Source organism: Mesoplodon densirostris, chromosome 1 (assembly GCF_025265405.1).
Source record: "Mesoplodon densirostris isolate mMesDen1 chromosome 1, mMesDen1 primary haplotype, whole genome shotgun sequence".
Taxonomy (NCBI): domain Eukaryota; kingdom Metazoa; phylum Chordata; class Mammalia; order Artiodactyla; family Ziphiidae; genus Mesoplodon; species Mesoplodon densirostris.
This window is the reverse complement of record NC_082661.1, coordinates 75,316,410-75,329,551: the sequence shown is the minus strand read 5'-3', so window position 1 is coordinate 75,329,551 and position 13,142 is coordinate 75,316,410. Positions and strand designations below refer to the sequence as shown.

At 45.7% G+C, this 13,142-nt stretch overlaps 1 protein-coding gene across 2 annotated transcripts in view; it reads right to left on the bottom strand.

The window, feature by feature from the left end:
* Positions 1-13,142, bottom strand: part of HADH (hydroxyacyl-CoA dehydrogenase) — a 49,223-nt gene that overhangs the window by 22,008 nt on the left and 14,073 nt on the right. For both annotated transcript variants that reach the window (XM_060088410.1, XM_060088416.1), the window contains exons 2-3: positions 2,174-2,302; positions 940-1,097 (exon numbers count right to left, since the gene is read on the bottom strand). In XM_060088410.1, the coding sequence (XP_059944393.1) occupies positions 940-1,097; positions 2,174-2,302 (287 nt within the window). The remainder of the gene's footprint in view (positions 1-939; positions 1,098-2,173; positions 2,303-13,142) is intronic.

The window sequence follows — 13,142 nt, the reverse complement described above, 5'->3', positions numbered from 1 at the left end:
GCATACTGGTCAGCAGCGTGACACACAGGTGACAGAAAGACAGGCCTCTTCTCTTTGTCAGGGCAGGGCCTCTCTGGCCACCAGACCATAGAGCTCTAAGGGCTGACAACCCAGCAGGCTGGTATGCAAGTGTTTCTCTTTAGCCAGTGCTCAATGGTAGCTGCCTAAGAATTACTGTTGTCATATAATCTTATTTGACTTTGAGTCCCAACCAAGAAGGGTGAAGCGTGCCCAGGCAAACCACAAGAAGAGCATGAATGAATACATCAGGTGTCACTATCACCAAGAGCCACATGCAGAACTAGAGCTGCACATGTGTACAGCTTGCTGACACTGCACAGACAGTCCTGAGCCCAGCAGCCCTGTGCCTGACCTGCATGAGGCTGGCTCTCCTCTCCCACCCTTTGCCAGGAAGCTGGGTAAGAACTCAGTGCTCCTTAAAGGCTCCCAAGAGTGTTGTGATTTAACCCACAGAAAGCTCAAAGCAGGAGGGTCCTAGAAAACTGTGTAGACAGAGAAGCATTCCCTTCAATTACATCATTCTGTTGGTTCCACCCAAAAGAGGGGACACACCAAATTGCTCTGAGGTGGCTCAGCAGACATTTAAGGACATGTCCGAGTGCCTCCATCCTCTGGCCTGGAGGAGGGCCCATGACAAAGATGCTGCAAGAGATGAAGGCCTGTCCCTGGATGGACCCTCCATTTCACATGGGAAATTCCACTCTAATTTGGGGACAAGGATCAGATCAGGGCAGCCCAAGCCTCGGGAAGCAAATTGGGGGTGGAGGATGGAGAACAAAGGAAACAGTGTCAGATCTTCTGGAAACAGCTGTAGGGTAATAAAAAGTCTTAGTGCCAGAAGACTCCTTCCCAGGAGAAAAGCCCAAGCGCCCAGGAGGAAGCCCCCAGACCCTACAAGATCTCCCAGAGATCACGTACTCGGCAGCAAACTTGTCCAGCCTCTTGAAGAGCTCGCTCTTCACCTTCAGATTCTCTACGATGGCCTCCACCACCAGGTCTGTGCTGTGGACCACGGATGCTGCGTCCATGCTGGTCAGTATGCTGCTCAGGGTCTTCTCCATGAACTCATCGCCAGCCTAATGCAGTGGAGTAAGAAGAGAACAGTCACTGGGCTCACTGGAAAATGGTGTGTGACTTGCTGCTAAGGCGAGAGGAGAGAGGAGGGCGAGGATACCCCAGACACAACTTGAATGTGTCCTGAAATTCTGAGAAATAAAACTCCCTACGTTTCTTCTTAGGGCAGACAGCATCTCAGTATACTTCTGGACACCAGGGCAAGAATCAGCCTGGGAACAATCCCAACTGCGGGTCAGCACACTGTCGTGTGTCAGTCATAATCTTTCAAGCTCTTAGTCGGCTCTGCTCCAGTTACTAAACTGTTTGTTCACAGCACCTGTGTTGACCTGTTCTATTTGTTCCGAGAGAAAAGCCAGCCAGCCATGTACTGTTCCATGACGGGCTTCTTGGAAGCCTGTAATTTGTCTTCCAGAAAAGGGTAAAGGCTGAGCTCAGCCCCATCCATGAGTCTGAGAGGTGGTGCTGACTATATCCCTCTAGTAGGAGGCAGGGAAGAGCTGAGTAAGGGCAGGAGCAAGGAGTAAGAAAGCTGAACTCAGCAGTCGCTCGTCAAATAATGATCGCCCATCACGTGCCGGCAACGGGTGGTTCAAAAGCACGCCAGACACAGTCTCTGCTCTGAAAGAGCTCACAGTCCTGTCTTTTCCTCATTTGTGCCTCCAGGTTTCCACAAAGAGACCTCAGTTAGGGCAGAAACAGACAGCGCCCCTATCAGCTGCCATTTTACTTCAAAATGTAATTTGCCCATGAGGATTCAAAATGGTCACAATCAGCTAAAGGCATCCAAAGTCATCAAGAAATAAACAACTATCAGAGCTGTTCAACAGAAATATAATGCAAGATGATAGGTGATTTAAAATTTCTACTGGTTGCATTTTAACAAGCAAAAGGAAACAGGTAAAATTAATTTTATTTAACCCCAATATTTCTCATGGAATATTTAGTGATTATGTTATTATACTGGCCTAAAGTTTCAATTCCAACAAATTGAAAAAGCAAGCAAAGGCCAGAACCCCCTCACAAATGTGAAGTGGTCAGAGGACTGGTCTTGAGGACGCTGATGACAAGAAATTACCTTGGGGTTTTCTGCAAACTTCTTCTTGGCCACTTTCCGAAGGCTTTCCTCAATTCCCTTTCTAGATTTTGCCAGGATGTCCTCTGTTTGGTCCACCAACACTACTGTGTGGCCAGTTGCTGCAGCAACCTGGAGCAAAAAAAAAAAAAGCAAGAAAACATAAAAGTTAAAAAAAAAAAAAAACAGTAGATGGGAATTCCCTGGCGGTCCAGTGGTTAGTACTTGGCGCTTTCACCACTGGGGTGCAAGTTCAATCCCTGGTTGGGGAACTAAGATCCTGCAAGCCATGTGGTGTGGCTCAAAACAAACAAAAAAAAAGAAACAGTAAAGTTTCATATTCTACATGAACTCTAACACCATTCTACTCAAAATATCGAATAAACATAAGCCAACAGTAATTAAACACACACTTCTTACTTCTTCCCAGGCACTGCTCTAAACCCTTAACACGATGACAATTCTCCAAACAACCTTACACGGTTAAAAAATATGCCCACAGTCACACAATAGGTAGGCCGCAGAGCTGGGATCTGAATCAAGGTTCTGAAGGCCACACTGTAACCACTACCCCGGGCTGCGCTGTCCAACACAGAAGCCACTAGCCACACAGGACTATTTAAATTAACTGAAATTAAGTAAAATTAAAAACTCAGCTCCTCAGTTGCATCAGTCCTATCCCAAGTGTTCAACAGCCCATTCACAGAGCACCTACTCCCTCCCCAACCACCTTGCTTCCTTAGAGCTGGCCCAGCTTGTGCAGATTGACCCGTGGCTCATCTCCACTGCAGTCCTTAAGTCAACAATGGGTAAGATTTTAACAATGGTGGCAAAAAGACTCATGTCCCCAAGGGCTAATTAGTGACAAGACTCCTAGGAAACTACGTCTTGTCATCAACCAATTTAAAAGGAAAATTCCCCTCCCGTCCCCTTGCCCATCTTGGTTAAATCCTGAGGGTACGTTTAGTGAAGCTGCCCCAAGTTCGCATGGAGCCAGCCTAGTTTAGTCACAATCAATGACAAGTCAAGCCCTACCTACTTCATCACAGTTTGCCAATAGCTCTGGCAAAAACTGTGGAAAAGGTAGATACATTTTTTATTTCATATTACAGGTAGGTGTTATGCTCAGTTCAAGCCATAAGTAATAGGACACACATGGCCTAAAACAAACATCAGTGATGCAAGATAACAGCACAACTGAGATGCCTCTCAGGGTCTGGAGAGACCCCACAGAACCACTGGCTTTGGAACGTCTGTGGACCAGTGGTACGTGAAAGAGGGGTAGGTTAGCAGAAACAAACCTGCCCAGAGATGACAGTAAAGAGTAGTTCTAAACCACCGTCATGATGTGATTCTGGAAACCAGGCAACTAAAAACTCAAAGTTGAAAACCAAAGAGCAAAAGAAACAGAAACAGAAGAGCAAAACACAAAGAAAAAAAGGTTCATATCCCAAAGAAAGATTTCCAAGGAACACTTCTAAAAACGACAGGACAGGTTTTAGATGGACGTTAATTAAAAACAGCGTCTCGGGCCTCCCTGGTGGCGCAGTGGTTGGGAGTCCGCCTGCCGGTGCAGGGGACACGGGTTCGTGCCCCGATCCCGGAGGATCCCACATGCCGCGGAGCGGCTGGGCCCGCGAGCCATGGCCGCGGGGCCTATGTGTCCGGAGCCTGTGCTCCGCAACGGGAGAGGCCACAGCAGTGAGAGGCCCGCATACAGCAAAAAAAAAAAAAAAAAAAAAAAAAAAAAAAAAAAAAAAAACAGCGTCTCCCTGAGAACGCTGCACTTAGGACTGCGAGTCTGAACCTGTGGGGCCTGTAGGCCGCATAAGCACCGCCAACGCCCCAGAGACTGGAACCGAGAAAAGGAAACACTGCCAGGACCGGAAGGTCTGACAACCACAGCAGGGCAATGGGGGTAACGGAATGGGTTATCTTGATAAAAAAACAGAGGAAAGAAGCAAACTTGCTCTGTCGGCACAAACACAGGCTGCAGGCAGCAGCAGGTCAAAATAAAATAACACCCCGAAAGCTAAACACCCATCAGTCCAGACCAGGTTTCTCCCTAAGTAACAACAGACCAAGGCCCATCTTGCCAACACCTCAAATCACTGGACACAAATCTGAACCTCCAATTCAATAAATTCAAACTAAAAAAGCAAGAGCAAATTTAGAAACTGTGCAGGAAAGACCACACTGTGAGACTGTTATCTTTAGAAAGGCTCTTGGCTGGTGTCTGGAAACGTACATTTGGAGAGGTTCCTGCTCGTAGTATCTAAACTGTGCAATATGGTTTACACTCACAACTGCTTTCCTTCTGAGAGTCTGAAATTCTGGTGCTTGCCAGGAAGAGGGTGCCTATGTGACCAGCCCCAATAAAAATCCTGGGCTCTGGGTCTCTAATGAGCATCCCTAGTAGACAACATTTCACATGTGCTGTCACAACTTGCTGCTAGAGGCATTAAGTGTGTCCTGTGTGACTTCACTGGGAGAGGACTTGAGAAGCTGGCACCTGATTTCCTCTAGACTTTGCCCCACACGCCTTTTCCTTTTGCTGATTCTGTTCTATATCCTTTTCCTGTAATAAGTTATAGCCACGGTGATGACTCTATGCTGGTCCTGTAAGTAAATCACCAAACCTGGAGAAGTGGGGGGAATTTGGTGAGGAACCCTGACACAGAAAACTAAGAAAATAAATCTCAAATTCCAGATGCAGCTGGTGATGAAACTGAACTGCTTTGAGGCAGGCAGCACTGGGGAGCAACAGCTGAAGGGAGGTGTGATGGCCACTGGTCGGGCACCTCGTCTGCAAGGTGGGGCAAGCAGAGGTGCTGGCTTGGGGACCTTCCCTTTTTGTCCTGGTTCCTCTGTCTGACAGTTCCTCTGGAATAACACAAGTGGTTTTCACCTTGTTCCTCTTAACCTCTGACCTAGGTCATCCTTTCAATAGGCCAGACAGGATTCCTCAGGTTCCCCCTTTTGCCCAGGTCCCAGTCCACTCTCCCGCACTTCACCTCCAGCATCACTCGGGCTTTTCTGCTCCTCAAGGGGTTGGGGAGGAAAATTGAAGTACATTTGGAAGAAGACAGTGCCAAAGCTGAAGGGAACAGAGACAAAGAAAGACAGCAAGGGGCTTCCCTAGTGGTTCAGTGGTTAGGACTCCACGCTTCCACTGCAGGGGACACTGGTTTGATCCCTGGTCGGGGAACTAATATCCCGGAAGCTGCAATTGGTGACCAAAAAAAAAAAAAAAAAGAAGACAGCAAAGGCAGTGTCTTTCTGCTTTAAAACTTTATAATCCCACTGAGAAAACATGAAGGAAAAAAAACCACTCAACAATACAAAGTTCCATATGTAGGATGTCAAAGAAAATAAAAACCACATGGTGAAGAATTCTGTCAGGCAACAGATCTCAGAAAGCTGGGTAAGAAGAGTACACCTGGAATGAGCCATCTTCCCAAGGAACAAGGTATTAACCTTAAAGAGGTGGAGCAGAATAAGTGAAGGAGGTGGTATCATGCCATCTCTCTAGAAAGCCTCTTTCAGGGTTATTATAATCGTGTTTGTGACAGTCACAGGGCATTTTTGGTTATGTGGCAGATAAGCCATAACGCTATCCTTATGATTACTTTTTTTAAATTGCAAGCAGAACCAAACCTAGAGAGGAAGCAACCCTCAAAAATTCAAGTGAACCAAGAGAGACTTACAAAAACACTAAAATTCAACTGGGAAAAACCCTGGCCAAAAAGCATTTTCAGCCTAAATGCTGACTTTCCACTCCTATCCAAAGTCCTCTGATAAACACCGCCAGCTGCCCACCCACACTCCCCCTCCCAGTCCCCCGCCCCAGCCATAAGGAGACACTGGGCAATTCAGTCACTGCCTTGCTCATCCTGGCGTCTAAATGAGCACACTAGAGATGATACAGTATGTAGACACGAGCCAAAACCAGCTATTAAATCAAGGCTCTCTAGGCAATGCTCCAGAAGAGCAAAGTGCACGTGTCAAATGACCCATGTCAAAGTTACTGAGGGTGTAAAACCTCTGTTTACTTTCTCATCTCAACCAGAAGATACAGGATGTGCAAGGAGGGGCCGAGCCTCAGAGAGAAAGAAGACAGACAGATCTTCCCAGTGTCACTGATGACATCCTCACTCTGCAAAATTTCCTTCAGCCCCACAGGGCCTCAGTGGTCTGAAAGAGGCTGCTCTTGTAGAAACTTAGCTCATTTTTTTCCCCTACCTCAACTGACTGGAGAATTTTCTACAGTTTTGGGCTCTCCAAAATGCCTAAACTGGTATTTCTGGTGTAGTAAGAAAGCAACAATTGTATACTCTAAATGGTTATCCCTTTAAATAATTTCTACTTCAGCTTTTCTTACCTTGGTTAACTCATAAAGCTTCAAGAAAATACGAAGGAAATATTATGGTAGAGTCATTCCACAAATATAGTTAGAGAAGGAGATTCTGGTTTAAACCCAAAGTGGATATGGTTAGTGGGGAGTTCCCTGGCGGTCCAGTGGTTAGGACTTGACACTTTCACTGCCGTAGCCTGGGTTCAATCCCTGGTCAGGAAACTAAGATCCTGCAAGCTGCGTGGCACAGCCAAAAAAACAAAAAACAAAAAAAAACCCAAAGTGGATTCGGTTAGGACTGAGTAGAGAAAATACGAGTGAAAAAGAGAAATTTATATTCTTGAAATGTTTTCCATCTCATGGTGAAGCTCTTGGTTGCATAGCAGTAAACTACCGTTACAGCACAGCTTCAACTGATTTCAAAGAAAGCAGTTATTTTCACCCTACCCACTTGCAGAGAGTAACCCAACCTAATGCTCAAGTTCCTTGCAATCATTTCTTGCAGACATACCCAAGAGACACAAGGTTGGCAGTATCTTGAGGGCAACTTACTGTCCTATTCATCTTTGCAAACCCCAGTGCCTGGTCCATGGTGGGCATTCAATGTATATTTGTTGAATAAGTAAATGATCAAACTACATCTAGCCCACTGCCTGGTATGTATTAGATGCCTGATAACATTTCCACAGGATGAGTCTAATGTTCTTTGATTCTATTCATCTACTCCAAGTGGGGTTGACATTCCTCTCCTACTGCTGTGTGTCTAAACAGGCTACCACCGGGATAGAGTTAGGATGCAGGTAGCCTGTCCCTTGCCCCCCTGCAATCCATGTCCAACCTGAAAGCTGCATGACTCTCATCCCAGACTGGCTCAATAAGCTGATGCAACCTTAAGCATGGCCAGCAGTCAGATCTTCATTCATGGCTTGAGCTACACGCGGGTTTGAAGGCAAAAACCAGAAAAAATAGAACAAGAAGTGCTGTTTTTCTTGGAAGCCAAGTAACTGTACTGGGGTATACAAACAATCTGGACAGTGGGGAAGCTGTCAAATAGTTTGGATGAAAAAATGCAGATTATTAGGAAATGCTTTCCACCAAACGACCAGAGGTCACAGACAAGAACTCTGGCCTCTCAGAGGTGAGCACTTTTGCTCCCCTGGGGGGAAGGGCAAGCACGGTTTAGAGTCCCATGCTGAGCAGGGCTCTACGTGCGTTCCCTTTAGTACTATTGCCTCCTCGTGGCTCAACACCGTGTCGCGGCTGCTCCAGGCCCTGAGACAAGGTGAGGAACAAAACAAATGCCCTGCTCTCAGAGAACTTTCACTGCTCATAAATTACCCCGTTTGGTCTGCACAACAGCCTTTGGGGGAGGCACTGTAACAGTAAGCAAAGTCTGGATGTGATGGGGCTTTGACGCTAGGGCTGCCTGTATCCAGAGCTCACGTGCTGGCTGTTCCTGACCCCGAAAGGCATGGCTGGGTCTGAGGGGAACAGTCTGAGACAGGGCATGTACATATTATCTTGGCTGGGCAAGGGCCAGACTCCACAGCCGGTCTGCCAACTGTGAGACAGAAAAATTCCTTAACCCCCAGAGGCTGTCTCCTCACCCATAAAAATGGGCAGCAGAGCTGTTGAGAGGATTAAAAGAGTTAATATACACTAGGGACTGTGCCTAGCATATCACAACAGCTTAACGATTTTACTCTAGGCAGGCCCCTTCCTCCTTCTGCAAGGGTCCAAGGCCTAATGCTGGATCCAGGTACAGACTCCAAAGGTAAATTACTTTATTTTGCTTTTAAAATTACATCTTCTGATCTCACGACTTGTTCCCTTTTTGGTTTTCATTTTCAGGTTTTCTCTTCTGTGTCCTTCCATTTTTACAAACAGGCTAGGATCTCTCTCCATTTAAAAAGAATGTTTAGGGACTTCCCTGGTGGCGCAGTGGTTAGGAATCTGCCTGCCAATGCAGGGGACACGGGTTCGATTCCTAGTCCGAGAAGATCCCACATGCCGCAGAGCAACTAAGCCCGTGTGCCACAACTACTGAGCCTGTGCTCTAAAGCCCGCGAGCCACAACTACTGAAGCCCGCGTGCATAAAGCCCAAGCTCCGCAACAAGAGAAACCACTGCAATGAGAAACCTGAGCACCGCAACGAAGAGGAGCCCCCACTCAACGCAACTAGAGAAAGCCCGTGTGCAGCAATGAAGACCCAACACAACCCAATTAATTAATTAATTAATTAAAAAAATAAAAAGAATGTTTAAAAAGCAGGGGGGATACCCACAAGCTTCCTTAGCCACCTGAAGCTGGCCTTCGCTTCACCACAGAAGTCTTTCAATCACTGGGGGGGGCACGGTGGTATGTGGAGCGCAAGTTCTAGAACTGGATTTCCTAGGTTTAAACCCTGGCTTAGCCACTTACTGCATAACTTTGGACAAGTTATACAGCCTCTTTATGATTTCCTGATCTGTGATAAGGAAAACAACAGTGCCCATTTCATAAGATTGTTGTGAAAATTAAAGAAGTTAAAGCATTTAAAGTGTATAGACCAATGCCAAGCACAAAGAAGGTGCACAATGCTTGTTAGATGTCACTCTCGTCACTACACTTTGCACTCTCACTTTCCCCCTGAGCCATGCAATTCCTAAACCTTAGCGATGAGGCTTCTTCCACCACTACTGTGGTATGAATGTAGAGATAACTTATCAATGGTCTTCTAAGTGCTAAAGCCAATGCCTGCTCTTTGGCTCCATATTCTACTTTTCCACAGCCCTACACACTGCCAACTAAACCATCCTTTTTGAAACTCTCCAATTTCTTATCTCTATTTCTTATCTGTTCCTTTTAGCCATATTAATTCTCTCCATCTTCTCAGCCTTTAAACAAAGGTATCCTTCAAGGTTCTGCTGTCAGTATTCTTTTTCTCTGTCTTTATATCCTTTCTTTCTGGCATCTTAATCATTCGCATACTTCCAGCTACGTATGAAACCAGCATATTCTGTCCTAAGCTACAGTCAACACCTTGACCCTAAAAACCAATTCTCCTTGACCTTCATTAATACTACCACTATCCTGAGGGTCACAATTTGCTGGACAACACTTTTTTCTTAACCTCAACCCTTAATTACATCCAAAGAAATTATATCCACTATTCAAGGCCCATTTCAAAAGCTACCCTCTCCATGAAGCCTTTTTCCAAATGAATGTCTTCTTTCCTCTGTTTTGAAACCTTAGACCTAGACTTTTACTGCTGTTGTTATGCTGCTTCACACCAAACTCAGCTGTGTCATGTGGATCTTTGTCTAACGATCTCTGCTCTTAGATCTGAATCCCTTGATAGCAGACATTGATCTGGTCCCTGTGTCCCTTAGCACTCATCACTTGCACACGGTGGTTGTCCAATAAATAACTGCTCAATACCAGGTGCCTAGAGCGCAGTGACCTGAGCCCGTGCTCTCCTCCAGCCACACACTTCTCCCTCACGCTGCTTCATGGCTCCACGACCCTGCCCTTAGGTCCCCTCCACCAGAAAGCACCTCTCCCTCACTGTTGCCTGGGGGACTCCAACTCGTCCTTCATGATCCAAGAGAGGCTCTCTCTCCTTTAATGAAAGCTCTCCCAACCTCTAGCAGAGGTGGTCACTCCTTTGTGCCTCTACTGATTTACAGATACAGCAGGTCTTTCCTGCAGGACTCCAAATACAGAAAGAAAATAGAGTGCAGAGCTGGTGAGAGCCACCAGCTACCAACGGCCACTCAGTTATGTAACGGTAGCCAGAACCCCAGGATGTGAATACAACAGAGAAATCAAAAACAAATGGTCATAAACGATTTCATGCTGTAAAAATCTCACAAATTTCAGAATAAAGGTCATAAACCAATAAGTATGTAGGAGAAATTCCAGATGTAAAAGATAAATCAGACATGAAAAAGCTGACCAACACCAACTCTTGATGATGACTCAAAATAATACCTAGAGACCTTTTCAAAAGAGCTGCCGTATCATCCACTTCTTCAGAGTCTGAAGTAGCTGTTGCCACAGATCCCAACACAGGGTAGTTCTGGCACACGCCTAACTACAATCCAACCAAAACTTCCAGTAAATATAAATTTCATATACATATATGTGATGCAATGTATACATATGCCTTTTTTTAACATGTACTTTTTTAATGTTCCTTTTCCCTCACCCTAAGATATATCTTGTATGTAATGTCATATCTTAAGTGTCTAAAAGCCATATCTTAAGGTATTTAAACCACTAAAACTTTCATCTGTATCAGGTGACATCCCAGATATGATAAGCAGGTGATCTGTGCCTTTATGACAATTAATTGTTCATACTTGTACTTCTTCCTCTGGACAGTGAGCAATTCAAGAGCAGCAACCACATGTTACCTTCAACTGCCCCAATGCCTAGCACAAAGGGACACAATATTCATGAAAAGAAGGCATGAATAATAGCTCTATCTTTTAAAAGCGTCAATTTGTAAATTATCTTAGGAATAAGCTCTCAAGAAATCATGACTGGTTTTGCTACTAGAAACTCTTTATAACAAATTTTATAAACCAAGTTATTTTAGAATTATGAAAAATCACACTCTTAGTTTGAAAAGGATAGGAAGAAAAAAAGAGTTAATAACTGGAGCCTTTAGTCAATTACCAAGTGAAAAAAATGCCACAAAAATGCCTGTTATTTTGTGAGCAGTCCAACTGTTTTCTGGCACTGGTGGAGATGCCAGGCAAAAGGGGAACTGGAGGGCAACCACTGTGTAATATGACCACCTCTGTAATTTCAAAACTAGATTTATGCTTAATTTCCTCCAGCATGTCAACGTGTCCTGTACCTTTTTTCAAAGGGGCTGTGGGCAAAGACACACACAGCCCCTTTGACGGACAGGATGTGTCCGTCCATCCTGTGAGGGACACGTGTGTGAGCCAGGTCAAGGATGACCACAGACATGTGGCATAGGTTCCTCTTCAGGTTTCTCTTCAACGTATGTTTCTTCTCTATCATAGTAGGGAGAAAGTGAGGCACCTTAATTTCTCAACTACTGCAAGGTCAGAGATTGGCAAAAGTATTTACTGTTCAGCTTTATTAGCTACAGATGATCAAGATCATCTATTTTTAGAGCAGGAAGATCAGTGTGGTGGCTTTCACACTTTTTAGCCATGAAATCCTTCCTCATAAGAATGTATACAGAAGAGCAATACATAAAGCATGGGTCAGGGAAGAGGGGTTTGGGAACCACCAAGGAGATTCACTTAACTCCTAACCCTAAAGTCTATCAGAGCACAGTGTAAAAACCTCTGATCTATTCACATCTGTTAGGATGGCTATTATTAAAAAAACAAAAACAAAACCATAAAATAAGTGTTAGTAAGGATATGGAGAAATTGGAACCCTTGCACACTGCTGACGGCTAAAACAGTGCAGCCACTGCAGAATATGGTATGGCAGTTCCTCAAAAAATTAAAAATAATTACCATATTATCCAGCAATTCCACTTCTGGGTATATACCCAAAAGAACTGAAGCAAGACTGTAACACAGTTACAACAGTAACACAGTTGTAGACCATGTTCACAGCAGCATTATTCACAATAACCAAAAGGTGGAAGCAGCCCAAGTGTCCACCAATGGATGAATGGAAAAACAAAAGGTAGTGTGGACATGCAATGGAATATGATGCCATTAAAAATAATTCCAATCCAATATTATTCCTTAAAAAGGAAAGAAATTCTGACACATGCTACAACACAAATGAACCTTTAAGATTTTTAGGTGAGGGCTTCCCTGGTGGCGCACTGGTTGAGAGTCCGCCTGCCGATGCAGAGGACACGGGTTCGTGCCCCGGTCCGGGAAGATCCCACATGCCGTGGAGGGACTGGGCCTGTGAGCCGTGGCCACTGAGCCTGCGCGTCCGGAGCCTGTGCTCCACAACGGGAGAGGCCACAACAGTGAGAGGCCCACGTACCGCAAAAAAAAGATTTTTAGGTGAAATAAGGCAGTCACAAAAGGACAAATACTGTAGGATTCCTCCTATAGGTAGTATCTAGAACACAGGCAAATTCAGAGACCCAAAGTAAAGCAATGGCTGCCGGGGGCTGGGGGAAGGGGAGATGGGGAGTTATTACTTAACAGGCATGCACTTAAATGCCACTGAACTGTACTTTTTTTTTTTTTTTTTTTTTTTTTGCGGTACGCGGGCCTCTCCCTGATGTGGCCTCTCCCGTTGCGGAGCACAGGCTCCAGACGCGCAGGCCTAGCAGCCATGGCTCATGGGCCTATACGCTCTGCGGCACGTGGGATCTTCCTGGACCAGGGCACGAACCCGTGTCCCCTGCATCGGCAGGCGGACTGTCAACCACTGCGCCACCAGGGAAGCCCTGAACTGTACATTTTTTTTTTTTTTTTTTTTGCGGTATGCGGGCCTCTCACTGTTGTGGCCTCTCCCGTTGCGGAGCACAGGCTCCGGATGCGCAGGCCCAGCGGCCATGGCTCACGGGCCCAGCCGCTCCGCGGCATATGGGATCCTCCCAGACCGGGGCACAAACCTGTATCCCCTGCATCGGCAGGCGGACTCTCAACCGCTGCGCCACCAGGGAGGCCCATGAA